General features: G+C 44.4%; 1 protein-coding gene across 1 annotated transcript; it reads left to right on the forward strand.

Annotated features, from left to right (window-relative positions):
* Positions 1-1,505: 1,505 nt before the first annotated feature.
* On the forward strand, positions 1,506-12,852 carry LOC123703545 (protein THEM6). The gene is made up of 5 exons (XM_045651603.1): positions 1,506-1,677; positions 8,326-8,496; positions 9,759-9,973; positions 11,537-11,725; positions 12,055-12,852. The coding sequence occupies exons 2-5, from the start codon at positions 8,331-8,333 to the stop codon at positions 12,181-12,183; spliced, it is 699 nt and encodes a 232-aa protein (XP_045507559.1). The 5' UTR covers positions 1,506-1,677; positions 8,326-8,330; the 3' UTR covers positions 12,184-12,852.
* The last annotated feature ends 1,153 nt before the right edge of the window (positions 12,853-14,005 follow it).

Raw genomic sequence — 14,005 nt, forward strand, 5'->3', positions numbered from 1 at the left:
GTACCTAATTACTAATATAAACCTATTACATTCTTATATTTACGCAGATTCAACATTTTAAAATATTTGAAACGAAACAATGGCCAAGGACGTAACGATCCGGATAGCGTGCCGAGTCATTTTTATTAGTAAAAATAATAGACATATCCTGAATAATTTGTATATATTATGCATTCATTTTAAAGGAAATATAGTCTAGTTTTAAAGTAAATAAGTAAAAATGAAGCCGAGCGCATAAATTTGTCGTAGTAAAATTAAATTGCGAGAAAATCTAACAAAAAAAAGTACAATTAAGTATTATCAATTTTTTTTTAATATGAAATTGTAAGTTCGAAGTATATATTTTCTACTCTAATGATGCCTCATTTCATTACCTATCTAACAGTATTTTTTTTTTCGTAATCTGAGCTATACTTTTCTTTCAACAAACGTTTTTGTAGGGACGGGTCACGCGATGTTTTTTGAGCACATATTGAGCGATAGCGTCGGACAGACGTCTCACGCGTCAGTCTGACAGCCCGGACCATCAGCTGGGTGAACTGAAAACTCAATTGTTTTATTTTCCGTTAGAGAAAAACGTTTATTTATTCCAAAAATATGACTTTTTTAATTTGAATAATATAATTATTTTCACAAAGCAAACAACTAATGACCTATTAAACCTCATAATTTGACTTGGCTAGTTTATAGAACCTCACAAAATATAAACAGTATGTAAAACTAGCCTCATAAATTAAGTCAACGATTGAACACGGCTCCAATTTTTACATTTATGTTTTTGGTGAGATATCAATTAGTATCAATAGCGGATTCTATTCTCTAGCGTTTCTGCCACTTGTCTACAGGCCCAGAGATTAAAGTTTTGTCACAACGCCCTTGTATGCTATTCTGTAAACTTAGACTTGTTAATAATTTTCATAATTCCGAAAATAATTCAAGTAAAAATATATAACGTTAATTTAATTATTTATTTACTTTATTTATTTTTTACAATTAATTATTTATTTTGACATTTAATGTCTGATAAGTTAATTCTAAATTATAATGGTGTTCGAATCACTCGAATTATTCCTACACATAGATGTTTTGATTCGAATGAATCTGAAAATGATCTGACGTTCTGGCAACGAGAAAAGTGTATTGCTTTTTAATAAAATATTTTGAGATTTATGTGAGAAAAATTGTCTGTCATCTCCTCCAGGGGGGCCCCCAGATGATGGGGGGCCCTGGGCACTGGCCCCCTGTGCCCCTTTGGTAAAGACGGTAATGGTACCACCTAACTACCTATTTTTGCTCGCTAAGTTTTGTAGATTCTGATTCTTTACCATTAATGTTTTGAGCGTAGACAGGAAATAAATCAAATAAAAATAGCGTGATAAATATGAATTTTAATATTGAAGTAAATGGTGAGTTTTTCAATATGATTTTTTACACTCTATAGCGTCATCCAATATTATTGATCTGATCTGCGCGCGCATACTTGTTCTAATGTCAAAATTATTTCAGTAAAATTCTCTGCGAAGGCAGCTTCTAAGGTTATTCACGATTTTGGCGTTTATTTTAATCAATTGCTTATAAAATTGTGGTAATCCTTTAATTCTGTATATACAGTTTTGTATTACATTAATCATTTTCACGTAAAATGTTTTAAATGCGATCGGTGCCGGCTTTCTCTAGGTAAGTTCCATTTCGACCTTTTTTAATAATTAATGGTTCTACTTTCGTAAACCAAATATAAATAAACTCATATGCATTTTCTTTTTGATGTTGCTTTATCAGAACTTAAAAATATTTTATACTTCGACTCTACATTTCGTTGCTCTATAAAATAAAATATGTGTATATTGTAGAGTAATTACTCTAATTATCTTATTAATAAGTCTATAGAGTGCTACCCGAATACCTAATAATGTTTCGTTCGTTATGGCTTCCTTTTAATATTACATACTTATATCTTAAAATTAGCAACATATGTATGCAGTAAGTCGTTGAAAATGAACATTGCTATTAAATAACATTAGGGGCATTAGATTAGTCGTGTGAATAATTGCTTACATCAATTTAATTTTGTATTATTAAGCAATAACCATGATATATGTATTAAATGAATACTATCTGTCAATTTGTAAAACCTTGAAACTCATGAGTAGGCTTTACTATATAAGGATACGTTTAGACCATGTTAAATGATTGAGCAAATAATATTTTTCTGTAACATTATATCCGCGACTTTAGCGCTACAATCGCGGCGCGGCGGGCTGGGCGGCAGGTTTTCTGGCGTCTGGTAAGGGGCTTCGGCCTCCCGTCGGGCAACCTGTTACCCGTCGTAGTGTTGTTGTCACGTCTAGCAGCTACGACGGACCAGGGGGCTTGCCTTAACCGGCTGGTTCGAGAGGAAGGACACCTCATCAAAAACCCTCAAATCTGCGTTTTCAGTCCAGCGGCGTGGATTTCCTGTCCCTTTTGGACAGTTTGGCTCGGGAGTGCGTGAGCTTTAGCTGTGGCCTCCCATGGATACCGCCCGACCTCCATGGTGTATAAGGGTTATCTGGGTGCAGGGGGCACCGCCCGGACGGACTTTTTATATCCCCCATACTCGTGGGAACAAATATGTCACTTAACCCGGCCCCATTTAACGACGACTTTAGCAAAATAAATATGGACAATGATGGACAATATGATTCGGATGACGTTAGGACAAGAAGGACGAGAGCTGTGGTGCTTTCAAAATCAAGCTCAGCCAACAGCGTGGTGGATCTGCATTCCTACGAAAAAGGAAGGCTGTGGCGGAAGAGGTCCCTGGATAGGAGCCGCTCCGGTTCAGATTCAGAGGATGGAATTGGGGATTCAAAAACCCCCTGCCAAAAAACATCAAAAAGAGGGAAGGGCCGCACGCCGGGTACGTGCGCCGCTCGGCGTGCAGCCAAACTGGACGCGGCGCGCAAACTGGAGACAGAGTTGCAGGCTGAGCAGGAAGTCGCGGAGTGCGCTGAGCGCATCGAGGCGACGCGTGCTAGCGCTCCTCTCCCCCCCATACCAATAAAGGAAGGGAACACGGCGGAGGCTCTTAGCCTCCGAATTGCGGAAAACTTGGCCGCCATTGAGAAGGTGCGGTCCAGGTCAAACAATTTGAAGACAACTTTCAAAAAAGTCCTCAAATTGGCGCACGATGACATTGAACTGTCGGTGGCACAATTCAAGCGGCTGACAGTCTCTGAGGAGACACGGCTTCTGCAGGCGGACAACTCCCGCCTACAGGCCGAGATCGACTCCCTCAAAAGGGAGCTCGAAAAGGTGAAGACCCCGCAAAGCGTACAAGTGTGTCCTCAACCGCGGGAACCTGATGCTGATCTGGTAGCTGACATTTTGCGCCAGGTTGGAGACATGATTAACGCCAGGTTTGAGGCCCTAGAGGAGCGTCTGCCGCCGGCTAAGCGCTTAAGACCGGCGCTGGCGGCGGATAACAGGAGAGCGTCAGTGGAGGGCGTCCAACAGGCGACCCAGGACCTTGTCACTCTCCTACCACCAGCAGAAAAAACGTATGCAATGGCTGCCTCGGTACCGCAACCGGGCATATCGGCGACGGGGTCCACTCCAAAACGGGCCGTGAAGCATGCTACGGCTCCAGTCGGGAAGACTGCTTTAAAGCAGCAAGTGGCGGTACAGGTTGCAGCGACGGCCATGAAGCCGAAGCCGAAGGCCAACAAGAAGAAAAAAGCGGCGTCGAAAAGCGCGGCGAACTCAAAACCCGCCAGCAAAGTCGCGCCCTCCATATCAGCCCCATCCTCAGACCCCCTCCCGCAACAGCAGCCAAAAGAAGGATGGACTGTTGTCGGGAAGGGCGGGAAGAAAACAAAGGGGGCCAAGGCTAAGAAGCCTGCGGCGCAGTCTCGCAAAAAGCGACACAAGCTCCACGTTCCCTCTTCCTCGGCTGTCGTCCTGACCCTTCAGCCGGGAGCGGAGGAGCGTGGCATAACCTATGCCAAGATCATGATGGAGGCGCGGCGTGGGATCGATCTTGGGGAGATCGGCATTGGTGCGATGCGCTTTAAGCGTGGTGTTACCGGTGCCAGGATATTGGAGGTACCTGGTGCTTCCAGCACAAAGGAAGCGGATGCTCTAGCCACCAAATTGCGGGAGGTATTAGGCGAGGATAATGTGAAGGTGACCAGGCCAGTGAAGTGCGCAGAGCTGCGAATTACTGGCCTGGATGACTCGGCCTCTGCTGAAGACATTGCGGTCGCTGTCTCACACGCAGGGGAGTGTTCCGTCGAGCACGTAAAGTGTGGTGCTCTGCGTTCTGGCCCTCGGGGCGCAATGTCAGCCTGGGTGAGCTGTCCGGTGACCGCGGCGAAAAAGTTGGCGCAGGTGGGGCACGTTTTGGTGGGATGGGTTTCCGCAAAGGTCTCATTAATCGAGCAGAAGCCCCTACGCTGCTTCCGCTGTCAGGAGCTAGGCCACGTAAGTGCTACGTGCTCATCACTCGAGGATCGGAGTACCATTTGTTTCCGCTGCGGTGAAATGGGCCACAAAGCGGGTGAATGCTCTGCTACCACTGCTCACTGCGCCCTTTGTGCAGAAGCAAAGCGACCAGCAGAACATCGACTTGGAAGCTTAGCCTGTAAGGCCCCCAAGCCAAAAAAAGGCGGAATGCGGAAGCAAGATGGCGCTCGGGTTCCATCACGCTCTGCTCTGGTGCCTGCTGAGGTGCCGCAAACGGAGGCAGCTATGGAAACGCAGTAATGGCCCCACTGCGTTTCCTACAGGCCAATATCAACCACTGTGCTAGGTCCCAGGATCTTTTACTCCAAAGCCTGGCAGAGTGGGAGATTGATGTGGCGATTGTGTCTGAGCCGTACAATGTCCCCGCCTGGGATAACTGGGCGGGTGATGTGGATAGCTTGGTGACACTAGTTGCACAAGGCGGTACCCAAATAGAGCGAGTGGTCAGGCGACGGGGCTGCGTATCAGCGGTAATTAACGGATACACCGTCGTGGGGGTGTATTTCTCGCCAAATCGCTGTCTCGCTGATTTCGAGGAGTTCCTCGTCGTGTTGAGAGATATGATCGACCTCGCGCAGCCAATGTCTGTTCTCCTGGCCGGGGACTTCAACGCCAAGTCCGTGTCTTGGGGTTGCCGGGCAGGTGACGTGCGAGGTACTCTGCTTGCAGACTGGGCGGTCGCCTCTGGGTTAACACTTATTAACCGCGGAACAGAGCTGACATGCGTGCGACAGAGGGGTGGCTCTATTGTAGATATCACCTTCGCGAGCCCCGCTCTCGCTCGTTGTATTCAGGACTGGAGGGTTCTGGTGGACGTGGAGACGCTTTCGGATCACCGCTACATCCGGTTCAGCGTCTCCACGCCCTCGACGGCTCACAGTCGATTCCTCACTGGTGAACGCCGTCCGCGCTGGGCGCTTGGAAGCCTAGATAGGGAGCTTCTCATTGAAGCTGCCATAGTGCAAGCCTGGCTCCCGACGCCGCAGGGTGACGGTGTTGATGTGGAGGAGGAGGCCACTTGGCTTGCCGATGCAATGGCGCAAATCTGCGACGCGAGCATGCGGAGAGTGCGGTCAGTTCCGCGAAGGCGACAAATGTACTGGTGGTCCGCCGATATCACCCAGCTACGCGCTTCTTGCGTAGCTGCGAGGCGGGCGTACACCAGGCATAGACGCCGTAGACGGCGTGACGAAGAGGAGGAGGCGCGGTTATACGCCGTCTACAGAGACTGTATCGTGTCTCTCCAGGGCGCGATAGGCACAGCAAAAACTCGCGCATGGGAGGAGATGCTCGAGGGTTTGAACCATGAACCCTGGGGTCGGCCTTACAAGAGGGTGAGGCAAAAGCTTCGCCCTTGGGCCCCGCCCCTATCTCAAACTCTGGAGCCTCGATTTCTGGAGCAGGTGGTGACGTCCCTGTTTCCGAATCGGGGAAGACATTCTCCCCCGCCGATGGTATCCACAATGACTGTGCAGGAGGAGTATGCTGATGAAAATGTCCCGGTGGTCACGCGTGACGAGCTCGCAGTGGCAGTGGAGCGGCTCAAAGCAAAAAAGACTGCCCCCGGCCCTGATGGTATCCCAGGGCGGGCTTGGGTACTGGCGCTAGAGTCACTTGGACCCAGGGTGGAACAGCTTTTCACAGAATGCCTTCAACAGGGCCAATTTCCCCGGAGGTGGAAGACCGGGAATTTGGTCCTGTTGCAGAAGGACGGACGCCCGCGCGATTCGCCCTCGGCTTACAGGCCGATCGTGCTGCTCGATGAGGTGAGCAAGCTCTTTGAGCGCGTTTTCGCAGCTCGCCTCATCGACCACCTGGAGGGAGAGGGGCCGGACCTGAGCGAAAACCAGTTTGGATTCCGCCGGGGACGGTCCACCATTGATGCGATCGCTGCGCTGCGTGAACTCGCAGACAATGTGGCTGATGAAGGTGGAGTGCTTTTGGCGGTGTCTCTTGACATCGCCAACGCTTTTAACACGCTACCATGGAGTTGCGTAATTGAGGCGCTCCGCTATCACAACGTGCCCGAGTACATGGTGCGATTGCTGCAGTCCTACCTATCAGAGAGGGCTGTGGCGTACCCCACACGCCGTGGATGGATGGAAAAGGAAATGTCGTGCGGTGTTCCACAGGGCTCGGTTCTTGGGCCTCTCCTGTGGAACATCGGTTACGACTGGGTCCTGCGCGCCACTTATCTCCCGGGTATAAGCGTGCTTTGCTATGCGGATGACACCCTGGTGACTGCGCGTGGGGCCTCGTATAGGGACGCGGCCCTCCTTGCGACCGCTGGGGTGGCGGAAGTTGTGCGCCGCATTAGAAGACTTGGTCTAGAGGTGGCCCTGGACAAGTCAGAGGCGATTTTGTTTCGTGGCCGTCGAAGGGCGCAGGCTGCTGGATCAGCAATCCAGGTGGGCGGTGCGTCCATCAGCGTTGGTCCCACGTTGCGCTATCTGGGCATCGTGTTGGACAGCAGCTGGACATTCGTGGAGCACTTCCGTCGCCTAGCCCCCCGGCTTGTTGGGGTGGCCGGGGCACTTGGAAGTCTGCTCCCGAATCTTAGAGGGGCTGGGGGTGCGTGCCGTCGTCTTTACACCGGCGTCATTCGCTCCATGGCCCTCTATGGTGCGCCCATTTGGGCTGACTCTTTGAGCGCCCGTACCAGACCCCTATTGCGTAGACCGCAGCGGGTCATGGCGCTCAGAATCGTGAGGGCATATCGCACGGTGTCCTTCGAGGCCGCGTGCGTAATGGCGGGGACGCCCCCGTGGGACCTGGACGCCGAAATGCTGGCAGACGTTTATCGCCGCGTCGCCGCGTCTAGATCGCATGGGATCAACCCATATCTGGAGCAGGTCCAGCAATGGAGGGCTGATGCTCTCGAGCGGCGTTTAATTGAGTGGAAACGTCGGCTCGAAGAGCCCAGCGCAGGAGTAAGGACGGTCGAAGCAATCCGACCGGTCCTACGTGAGTGGTGCGACAGGCGGCATGGGGCCATCACCTTCCGCCTGACACAGGTACTGTCCGGACACGGTTGTTTCGGGCGGTACCTGTGCAAAGTCGCCAGACGGGAGCCGCAAATGGCTTGTCATTGGTGCGACTGTCCGGAGGACACGGCAGACCACACTCTCGCCGTGTGCCCCGCGTGGTCAGAGCCCCGAGCTCGCCTGGTCGCAGTCGTCGGCCCTGATCTCTCCCTGCCTTCCATAGTTCGCAAAATGGTTGGTGGCGACAGATCGTGGTCCGCGGCTATCACATACTGCGAGTATGTGATGTCGCAGAAGGAGGAGGCAGAGCGGGTCCGCGAGAGAAACCCTTCCTCGGATCCGATTCGGCGTCGTCGTCCTATTGGGCGTCGTCGCCGTGTCGCGGCCGCTTTACACGGTCGCGACCTGCCTCCCTGATGATGGGCACCGGATGGTGGAACGGGGATATAATCCATCATCCGGTGCGGAGAGGCGGCGTGAGAAGTGTTCCACTCACGCCGCCCCCCCAGGAAGGTAGACCTGGCGGCCTCCCGCCACATTCGCGTTGGGCCTGGAGATAGGCTGCCGCTGACGGGTCTGCGGACGCGGTTCTACCGAATACCCGCGGCCCCGTCTATAAAGCGGCACGGCGGAACACAGTGGAGTTTAGTCGGTAGGTCCCTGCACTCAGCTGGGTGAGTCCGACATAACCCAGGGCTCTTTCCCCGAGTGCCCTGGGTATGCCTAAATGCATTCTCCACTATAAAAAAAAAAAAAAAAAATAGGTAACGTTGTTAAGTTGTGTAGTGTTACCATGCAGTAAATGTGAATTTATTTATTTGAGTGTTTGGATGTGCAGCGAAAATGTGGACTGTATGTGTGCCTGGATGGAGCGCGATCCTCGTGGCGGGGACCCTCCTGCTGTATGGTACCTTGGATGTAGCATATTTTGCTCGAATGATGTACACAGTGGCCAAGGCAAGGTACTTCAGGAAGAAGGCGTGCATCTTGGACACTACGGAAGTGCAGTGTAAGTATAAGTATTATATTATAAGTTTTCGTATTAGTTGCGATGTATTGCGAAATCTTCGATCGAGTTTAATAAAATGAATATTTGTTGGGCAATATGTACCTAAGTAGTTCAGTTTTACTTTTAAAATGGGTTAATAAAAGAGTTGTTTGATTGGAGAAACTGGACGTTTGAGGTAATTTGCCATATTGAATAAAAATAAAAAATATTTTAACTATTATTCTAGTATATAAATATAAATGAACATAAAGTTGCATTAAAAATTAGCAAACCAGACATATCACATCATCGTTATAAATTATTAAAGTAAGGAAAAGAGTAGATAAATAAAACAGCAATATATTTTCAACTTAAAACTGCGTCATTACGTGCTCAAATTACTTGCTATTTCTTAAACTGTCTAATCAGCATATTCCAATTAGTCAACATTATTAGCGTATATTATTTATCAGTATCTACAGTATTAAATGCAATATACATACAAAAAAATTACCATTTTGAAGAAAAGACAAAGTGAACAAAGTGCTTTCATATCCCAACGATCATACTTTTGCTTTCCTATTTTGTTTAAAATTAAAAATTATAAACAAGTTACAGTCATGATGGAAAATATTGGAGCCGATGGGAACCTACTTTGAAGAGTAAGTAGGTATACATTGCATAATTATATTGTTATATATAAACAATGGCTAGTGAGGTCAAGAATATTGCTTAATTGGTTTCGAGAGATGGTTTATTCCATTCTCGATTGCAATCCAATTATTTATCTCTCTTTATACCTAAAGCATAGCATTTGCGTGCGATATTATGTTTTAGAACTATCTTCATGATGATACTAATAACATAGGTATGTAGCGAGCTGATGATACTAATTGTATACGAATGTAGTTACCTAATAAAATAAGTTTTTACTAAAAATAGAAGCCCTGTACCCTCAAATTTATAATAATTGTAATCGACATTTACGCAGCCTTCTTGTCGAAGATGTCTGACCTACTGTACTCTTCAAAGGACACAGTTATAAGGCTTATAGGCAGCTTTACACAAATTGCTGTTATTATAACCTAATTAAAAATAGATTAATATGTAAATAGAACTTCTTAAAATAACTTCAGCTAAAACTACCTACAAACAATACAAGAGTCTTCTGTTGGAAAACAGAATAGTATTTTGTCACGAAGTTTTCCAGTGTTATCTTCTAGTAGCTGTGCCCCGCGGATTTATCCGCAGTGCCTGATGAATATATCCCCTTTACTTTCCAGCCTGGTGTCTCCTCACAGATATAGACACGCTCCTGTACCACATGAACAACGCGAGATACCTGCGAGAGTTAGACTTCGCTAGAGCGGATTTCTATGAACGTACAGGCCTGTACGCGAATATTAAGGCAGCGGGAGGTGCTGTGTTGCAAGCAGCCGCTACAATACGGTATAGACGATATGTTAAACCGTTTACGAAGGTCACTATCACTTCTAAGGTAAGTTAAAAGAAATATTTAACTGATAATAAGTTAAAAAATGCAAAATAAAAAGTTTCAAAAGTTAAGCAAGGTAGACAGATGAATTCGAGTAGTATAAACTTAAATCACGCTTATGTTAAATAACTGAAATTTTTCACAAAACAGTTAGGTTCAGTCAAATTTATAATAAAACAAATATACAGCTTTTATTTAATTCAGCCCCCGGAATCACAGACACAATAGAAAATCTATTGTGTCGTGACCCAATCGGGCCGCTCGGGGCTCAATGGATTAAAAAAAAATGTAGAGCTATGCAAAATGGTCATATCACCATATTTTGCAGAGAAAATTTCTGCAACGCTGCAGCTGGTTGTTTTCAGGAGACTTATGGCTTAAATAATTAATGTTTTGCTATAATTATTAAAAATACATAGTTAATATATTATCATTAAATATCTTTTACAAAACTGAGGAAAAGGTAACGAGAGTCATAGAGTAAAATTTTCTGTTAGGAGGAGACATTTACGATTTATGAATCGTAATTGCTCCAATTATGATCGGTGTTGAATCACTGAATAAAAATGTAAAGGTTTTTTATAAATTGATCAATATTCTCATAATTCATCCACAATAAATATTACGTCATAACTCTACCATCATAAATTATATCTAAAAATTGTAACCTCTTACTAAATACGGTAATTCTACAACTAGATCGTTTGATGAGGTCATAAATAATACGTTAACAGACTTTATACGCATAGAGTATAACCGCAAGTAGAATTGTTTAACCTATTTTTGTCACATCTTCATTCATGTACGGTTTGTGCGTAATGATGACATAATAGTTCTTTTATACAGGTAATGTAGTTTTCAATTGACGTAATGTATTTTTTCTAATAAACTATTAAATTAATGCTTAAACTTACCACTACCTACTTGCTAGAGACCTGAAGAAAAACTTGCTGATAGGATGAAACCGTAAACCTATGCAAATTGCTTTTATAAGAAGAAAGTTTAAGTTTAAATTAAAAAATTAAACTTTCTTCTTATAATTGTAAAATCGAGCTATCCCAAGTTGCCTGTAACTTAATGTGCCTAGGGAGATTCTGTATCAATCGAGTCGGATCCGGTACAAAGTAACAAACATACATACAGATTCACTGTTCACAGTATCAGTGTTCACTTATGAAGTGCTCGATAATTTCATGAAATGGTTGCATTGCCACTACAGATACATAACTATAACTTCTTTATTTGACTCTCCGGTCGGCTTGGTTGATGAGTGACCCTGCCTTCCAAGCCCGAGGTCGTGGGTTCGATTCCCACCCAGGGCAAATATTTGTGTGATGAACTTAGATGTTTGCTCTGTGTCTGGTTGTTAAATGTATGTTTATCAGCCATCTGGTTTCCATAACACAAGCGAAAGCTTAGTATGGGATCAGATCGTGCCGTGTGTGAAAATAATTGTCCTAAAATATTTATTTATATAGGCTACCTTCCACAATATCAGCACAGTATTACAATATTAATACTGTGATATCAGTATGCCGACGTAACGAAAACACCTCTAAACTCCAGGCGGTATTCTGGGACGAGAAGACGCTCTTCATGGAGCACGAGTTCATAGGCCCCGGGGGGTTCGTGCACGCGGTGGCTGTGTGCCGCCAGCGCGTGATCGACACCTCGGCTGCGGCTATCGCGGAGCTACTGCTGCAACTGCATTGTGGGGGTGCGTGTAAACCGTACCCGTTGAAGATGCCGCCTGAGGTAAGTTACTTAGATAACTTTTTGTGCTTTTAAATCGTCATATAAATACATAGACGTAGATTAATATCTATTATACATTATTTGTTTGTTTCAATAAGCTTTATTAGTACGTACGTAGGTAACCGGAGTACTACGTAATTATCTAATGAAAGCTTACTTAAGGTAGATAATGTGAAAGATTTTTGTTAACACCTAAATTAGTGAAACGATATATTATCATATAGCTTTATTATTTTAAATATGCTTGCAAAAGCAAGCTGTTAATGTATTACTGGTTGGTTAGTCACGATTTTAAAACTAATTTTAATTATTTTATTTCTCATTTCCAGTTGGAGCTCTGGGTACAAAGCAACGAGTTGAGTTCAGCGAAACTAAGATCGCAAGCGCTACCCGCGATCCCGGCGATCGAGCGACCCGACCCCCTGGCGTGCGGGGAAGTCGTCACGAGCACCGAGTGAGATTCGCTTCACTGCCCACAGGAACGAGAGAACATTCAGAAGAAGAAGAGCGAGTGAGACAGCTAGCGGGGGTCGGGCTCGGGCAGTGAATAAAACGATCAGTATACAACGCGACGCCAACGCGTACGGACTATTGTGCGATTTCGTTTTAGAATTATTTTTATCATTACGTGTATACTGTATACTATTGGTGTCATGTTATGTTGTATTGACATAGATACTCATTTTATTGTGCATTTATAAATGAAATTTATTTTTGAACGTCACTATTTTAATAGCATAGATATTCAAGTAACAAATTATATTGATATAAATGTAACTATGAACTTGTAATGACGTCTATGCACACAAATATAGACTCTGTACATAATTAATACAATGCTTACATATGAATAAAAACTAATAATGTTAAGTAATGCTTTCAGTATTTCGGCATGGTGGATAATTAATATAATATAATTAAATTGAAACATCTAAGTCATGATGGGTTAAAAATGGTGGTTTAAAATGGTTTTTGAAACCTCTAAAAAGTTTGTTGGTTTGGAATTTAAAAAAATGTTTAATGACGACTAGCTAAGCTAGATCCAAAGCACACATAATTGTTATTGTGAACACTCGATGTATATATCTGATGTAATCGTGTACAATAAAATATTAAAATCGCTTCAATCCGTTGTTTTATTTTTATATAACGAAATGCTTTTATGAACTGATAACGTGGTTTAGCTAGTGATATTTAACAAATACGGTAACAATACCAAACACTAAATAGGTTGCATCGCGTTATCTTTGTCTAAAAATCTTGTCTAAATAATTAAGAGGAATGGAATAATTAATAGAATATTCGTAATGTACATAAAATACAATATTACATGTTCAACTTTTGTCTCCGCAACTATTTTGTCTCTCCCATCAACTCTATGGACTAGTAAGAAAGTGCGCGCACGTAGCGACGCAACTCCTCATAGAGTTGATGGGAGAGACAAAATAGTTGCGGAGACAAAAGTTGCTCTTGCGCGCTAGCTCTTAGTGCTGATTTACACAGGGTCAGTAGACAAGTCAGTCGCGACGCCGAAATTCGGCGCCGCGACTGACTTGAATCAGCACTTATTCTAAAGGTGCGTATAAATTAGTATTAGTGCTGATTTACACAGGGTCAGTAACTGACTACAAATTCGAGGCAAATCAGTGCTGACCCGAAAAAAAACCCTGTGTAAACAGATTTGAAGTCAGTACAGAGGCTTGAAGTCTATGTAAACAGTTAAAGTCAGTCGCGGCGCCGAATTTCGGCGCCGCGACTGACTTGTCTACTGACCCTGTGTAAATCAGCACTTATGCATAATAGGCGATCGTAGTCTGTATAGAGTTGTACTTTTTCTAAATAGCTATTCAATAATTATAGGAGCCTACAATTTATACGCCAGCACATTTATTTACTTAATAACTAATTAAAATAAATAGGCGTCATGATTTTAATTTGAAAAAACACAAATTTAAACAACATTGCACAGGTTAAGAAAGCAGTACAACAAAAATTTACTTACTACATATTGACATGACAACAAATATGTTATAACAAAATTTGTCTCTTTTTATTTTTTCACTACACACCTACTGGGTGTTCAGAGTTCTGGTAAATTTTTTCAGGTAGGCAAAATGTAATAGTGGTAATATAGTCCATGTAAGGTCTGGCTAGGTAGCATTGTGTAGGTAAAAGTATAGTCAACAGTCGTCAACTGTCGTCTTGTTAAGTGTGAAGGCTAATAGAATATATTTCAAGCTGTAAGTTAGCAACTTTTAAAATTGTACGTTATTCCAACGT

Source organism: Colias croceus, chromosome 26 (genome assembly GCF_905220415.1).
Source record: "Colias croceus chromosome 26, ilColCroc2.1".
Classification (NCBI taxonomy): domain Eukaryota; kingdom Metazoa; phylum Arthropoda; class Insecta; order Lepidoptera; family Pieridae; genus Colias; species Colias croceus.

What these genes read in the sequence shown, in the direction of transcription:
- LOC123703545 (XM_045651603.1), top strand. Translation starts at nt 8,331, where the DNA reads ATGTGGACTGTATGTGTGCCTGGATGGAGCGCGATCCTCGTGGCGGGG. An exon ending in GGACACTACGGAAGTGCAGT is followed by an intron (nt 8,497 to 9,758) that starts GTAAGTATAAGT and finishes TTTACTTTCCAG; the next exon opens with CCTGGTGTCTCCTCACAGAT. An exon ending in AGGTCACTATCACTTCTAAG is followed by an intron (nt 9,974 to 11,536) that starts GTAAGTTAAAAG and finishes TCTAAACTCCAG; the next exon opens with GCGGTATTCTGGGACGAGAA.